The sequence below is a fragment of the Balaenoptera ricei genome, chromosome 1 (assembly GCF_028023285.1).
Source record: "Balaenoptera ricei isolate mBalRic1 chromosome 1, mBalRic1.hap2, whole genome shotgun sequence".
Taxonomy (NCBI): Eukaryota; Metazoa; Chordata; class Mammalia; order Artiodactyla; family Balaenopteridae; genus Balaenoptera; species Balaenoptera ricei.
The window spans coordinates 153,239,491-153,244,776 of NC_082639.1; the positions used below are offsets into that span (position 1 = coordinate 153,239,491).

Genomic DNA, 5,286 nt, shown 5'->3' on the forward strand with positions numbered 1-5,286 from the left:
ATCAGGCAGATTACTTAACTAGTGCTGATCAGGTGATTCCTGATTGACTGGTTTAAGATTCCATTTCTCGAAGAGCCGCAACTGTAATTAAGTCTTGGTTTAGTGATGTGGGGCTTAGCATCAGTGACTCCATTTTAGGCCTGTTGTCTTGTTTTTAACAGTTTGTTTCTGTCTTTGTTTGGAGTTAGCAAGGATTCAGGAGTCTCAATCATCTGGATGCTTTGTGGATTTTTATAACCATGAAATTATCTTACTTTTATGTGGTGCTTGGAACTTCCCAAGTTTATTCACAACTGCTTCTCACAGCAAGATTACCTTGTCTTACAGAATTAGAAATGACTGCTCAGAGAGGTTAAATGACTTACTTGAGGCCACCCAGCTGTGAGGTGGGAGCGGTCTTCTCACTTGGGTCTCAGCTCTCCTCCCTCCCCCTTGTTCTCCCCACCCTAAGTGACAGACGGGCCCAAGGAAGACACACTCCTGCCCTGTCTCGGCAGGGCCTGGGGGGCCCATGTCCCTCATCCCATGGCTCCGGTGGAACGAGGCCCCGCCACGGCTGTCGTCTCGGAGTCCGGCTGAGATGGTGCTGGAGACGCTCATGGTGGAGCTGGAGGGGCAGATGCGAGAGGCTGAGAGGCAGCAGTGGGAGCGTAGCAACGCCGTCCGGAAGATCTGCACCGGAGTGGACTACAGCTGGCTGGCCAGCGCGCCCCGGCCCACCTACGACCTCAGCCCCGGGGAGAGGCTGCAACTAGAGGACGTCTGCGCCAAGATCCACCCATCCTACTGTGGGCCCGCCATCCTCAGGTAACGCCTGGCAATGGGACAGGGACCAGTGGTTGGGCTGCAGGCTCCAGGGAGGGTGGCAGCGGTGACAGGGGCCTGAGGCTACCAGGACTGGAGCCTGGAGCCTGGATGGGCCAGGTATCTGTTGAAAGGAGCAAGGCAGGGGGAAGAATCTGAAAGAGGCCATGGAAGGCCAGGCCAGGGCTCGGGGCCCAGAGGGAGGTGGGAGGCAGCTCCTGAAGGCACGTGAGGTTTTTGTTACTGGTTTTTTTTGCAGAAAAGAACTGAGGTTTATTTGCAGTAGAAACCGTGGTCTAAAAAACAAACCTACTGGTAAATGTACAGTCTGTGTTCTGTTTGGGGTCACCACTAGCTGCAGAACCCCCAGATCCCTGACCTGCATGCGTCGGGCCCCTAAGTGTTCACAGCTAATCTCAGGCCCCAGGTCCGAAGCCCCGCCAGAGGGCGTCCCATCTCCTGCCAAAACACCCACATCCCAGCCTGCGCCCAGCCCGCCGCCCCTCCTGCTTCCAGCAGTGCAAAAAATAACCGAACCAATATAAGTTTCCCAAACAAAAACAACATGTGAGTTTTGATAGGAGAGAACCCCAGGCCTTCTAGCTTTCTGTTCTCCCTCCCTGGACTGTTATCATCCTGGGTTGTAATGTGGCTGCCTCCCTCTCTTTCACCAGTTCATCTTCCATATTACCTTCTGAGAGAGGTTTCCCCGTATAAGCTCTCCAAAACTGGTTTCTCAATTATCCTATTTCACACTAGCTTGTCTAAGGGATGTGTGTGTGTGTGCGCGTGCTTGCGTGTGAAGGTTTCAGAGCCCTAGGGCACTGGACATTTAGAGCTTGAGTACAATCATGTTCCTGAATATCAGTGTAACCTTAGTAAAGCTGTGACCTACACGGTCCAGTCTCAGTTGGATGCATGTTGAAATCAAGGAAGCAGAGTCCAAGAGCCAAAAGTAATTTCAAAACTAAAGTTCTTTACCTGCATTTCTCGAACACTAGTAAAGGAATACAGATCCACAGTAAAACATCTTAAAGTCCCCCTTAGTATCCCCAAATCTTCCCTCACCCATCTCTTTAACCAACAGATGTATCTATTGTACACCTTTTTCTTCAAAATTCCCCTTAAAAAATTCCCCTTAAAAACTCCTCCTTCTTCAGTCCTATTCATACTCCTTTGGGTTTTGCAGTCTTATACCACCCCCCGCTTCTTCCTCCAGGCTGGGAATCTTACCCTCCCCCATTTTTCTTATTCTGCACCATGGAAGCCCCCCAAATGTATCTAGTTCCAGAAGCACCCTGGGGACAGGGGTGGGGATGGACATGGGAGTGGTGCTGATGAGAGAATCTAAGCTGGCAAACCAACCAAACCTCATACATGAGGGGGGCTGGGGATGCTCATATGATGATTGTCCCATCACATTTCCTGTCTCACTGCTGAAGGGTTTGAGAAGTCCTGACTCTTAATACGGTGGAGGAAATTAGGTATCACACGGACTTGCTAGCTATCCTTCATTCTGGAGCTCCAAGCCAGAGACATTTTTGGCAAAGGAAACAGCTTGGCATCCAGGAGAACCTGGGGCCACACTCCTGGCTGCAACACAGACAAGGGAAGTAGCAGGGAGCCTGGTGTGCATGGCCAAACAGCTCACGCTCACCCAGGAGGTGGCCGGAAGCTATAGAAGGAATATCACAGGGCAGTGACATAATCGGACATACATTTCAGAGAGATCATGCTGGCCAGTGAGGGCAGAAGGGTGGGAGAGTGTTAGCCAGAAAAGTCCCAGAGAGCAGTGGGCGTCCGTCGCTACTACTGCATCGATAACCCGAGGTGAGTGCCAGGATCTTCACAGATGTTAGCGCATTAAACCTCACAAAAAGGTAGCTGTGATGACCCCAGTTTACAGACGAGGACGCTGAGTCTCAAGGAGTCTCATGGAGGCCAGAAGTGGAAGAGCTGGAACTCAGGATGGGCTGGAGCACGAGGGAGGTGGGGTGGTTTCTGATTCACTTCACAAGAAGTGGGGAAGTGGAGGAAACAGGAATCGTCCACGGGGGTGTCCAGGGACGCCCGTGGGGTTAGACACCGGCCGCGTGCCACGCCCGGGCGATAGCTCCACCGCGCCCCCTCTTCTTCTCCCCGCCTCCGCACCCAGGTTCCGGCAGCTGATGGCAGAGCAGGAGCCCGAGGTGCAGGAGGTGTCCCGGCTCTTCCGCTCGGTGCTGCAGGAAGTCCTGGAGAGGATGAAGCAGGAGGAGGAGGCGCACAAGCTGACCCGGCAGTGGAGCCTGCGGCCCCGCGGCAGCCTGGCCACCTTCAGGAGCCGCGCGCGCATCACCCCCTTCGCCAGCGACATTCGCACCATCTCCCAGGACGTGGAGCGGGACGCGCCGCCGCCGCCCCGGACCTGGAGCATGCCCGAGTTCCGGGCACAAAAAGAGGACTGACCCCGCCTCTCCTGCCCGGGAGCAGAGCCACCTGTGGGCTGGGGGGGGTGGGGGGCATGATAAGCCGGGGTCATCCCGGGTCCTGCAACCTCCCCATCGCCCTGCCCCTGACGCGGGGCCAAAGAGACCGCCCCATCCCGGGACACTCCCTCAAGATGGAGCAACCCCTCCCTGCCCGCCCTCTCCCACGGACCACGAGGCCTAGAGTCAGGGCTTGGAGCCGCAGCGACAATCTCCTGCTCCCCTGCACCAGTCGGCTGGAGCGGACCCTTCCCCGCCCCGCAGAGATGCAGGGTCCGGGCAGACAGACCACCACCCGCTCCCCATCTTCGGCTTCTGTCTGGAATGGGAAGAGTTGTCCTGCCTTTTGCCAAGTCATGAGTTCTTACCCCAATTTAGGGATGTCCCATTCACCCCCTCTCCCTGGGTAATGATGAGGGACCTGTTGGCTGGTGTCCATTCTCTGCTGGTGACTGGTCTGTCTCACCGTCGCAGATGGGTCACAGCCTGGTGGATGGGCAGAGGTGAAAGGGATCACAGGTCCACTCCTCAACTAGTGAATGAGGAAACTGAGGCTCGGAGAGGGTCAGGCTTCTGCCACCATTCACTGCAGCCAGATCCCCATGGGTGGCGAGACTGTTCCCATCCATGTAAGTCTCTGCTCCTGAATCCTTGAGTCCTGGACTCTGATGGGACAGGTCCAGTGGCTAATCTCCACCTGCCTGTGGTCTGACCCATCTCTCTCCTTGGCACTGGTGTGAAGGTCTGCAGTAGCTGGGGACAGAGGTGGGTTGCCATTACGCCACTCCACAGTGTCATCCCATGGGAGGTGGCCAGTCCCCAGCAGCTGCCTCCAGAAGCTAAGCTTCAAGGCCTTCTGACTCACTGCTCCAGAGAGCCAGGTCTTTGACTCCCTTCTCTCTGGTTGTGCCTGCTCTTTGACTTTCTTCAGAGAAAGTGATGCCCAAAGCTCTAATGACCTCAAGGCGCAGAAGTGAAATGTCTGGAACCTCCTTACAGGTTTCACTGTCCTTCCATTTCTAACTGGTTAGATCTTTTTCTTTTTTTTGGCTGTGTTGGGCCTTTGTTGCTGTGTGCAGGCTTTCTCTAGTTGTGGTGTGCGGGGGCTACCCTTTGTTGCGGTGAGCAGGCTTCTCACTGCGGTGGCTTCTCTTTGTGGTGGCTTCTCCTGTTGCAGATCACGGGCTCTAGGCATGTGGGTTTCAGTAGTTGTGGCACGTGGGCTCAGTAGTTGTGGCTCGTGGGCTCTAGAGTGCAGGCTCAGTAGTTGTGGCGCACAGGCTTAGTTGCTCGATGGCATGTGGGATCTTCCCGGACCAGGGCTCGAACCCGTGTCCCCTGCATTGGCAGATGGATTCTTAACCACTGAGCCACCAGGGAACCCCTAACCGGTTAGATCTTGATGATGGGCATGTGGATTATCCAATGTGTGGATCAACAATGGCAAATCTGGAAGACCAGGCGGCCTCCCCACACACTCTGGGCTGAAGCTGGGTGTGGGGGGATGGGTGCAGGCATGTCTGCCCCCAACTCTCAGTGCATGCTCAGAAAATGCAAGTGAGTATTAATATTAGTCTAAATAAAATGCCAGGAGGAGACAAATCAACAGGGGGAAAATCTATATATTCCCTGACAAAGCTTAGTGTGGAAAAAAATTTTTTTTAATGATCTTGTTTTGGATATTTTCACTCAAATCTGGACAGAGAATCATCGGATGGTGGAAAACCTCTCATCCAACGCCATCATGATGAAGGAGTTGATTGGCTCATTAACACGATCAGTGAAAGTTGAGAATCACTTAAATAAACATACACACCTTAAACATCTTCTATATTCTAAGACACAAATAAGTTCATTCAATTGCTTTTAATGTAGGTGCAAGCTGTGTTCACTTTTTTGGTGACATGTGTGGGTTGTCTGACAGGAGTTCTGCACTTAAGTTTTATTGTCTGGTGTGTACTCTAATTGTAACAACAAGAACAACTGGTATAAACAAATTGTGGCCTCCCATGAA

The 5,286-nt window shown here is 53.4% G+C and overlaps 1 protein-coding gene across 1 annotated transcript; it reads left to right on the forward strand.

Annotated features, from left to right (window-relative positions):
* The first annotated feature begins 511 nt into the window (after positions 1 to 511).
* On the forward strand, positions 512 to 3,251 carry RD3 (RD3 regulator of GUCY2D). Its single transcript, XM_059938588.1, has 2 exons — positions 512 to 807; positions 2,960 to 3,251. The coding sequence occupies exons 1-2, from the start codon at positions 512 to 514 to the stop codon at positions 3,249 to 3,251; spliced, it is 588 nt and encodes a 195-aa protein (XP_059794571.1).
* The last annotated feature ends 2,035 nt before the right edge of the window (positions 3,252 to 5,286 follow it).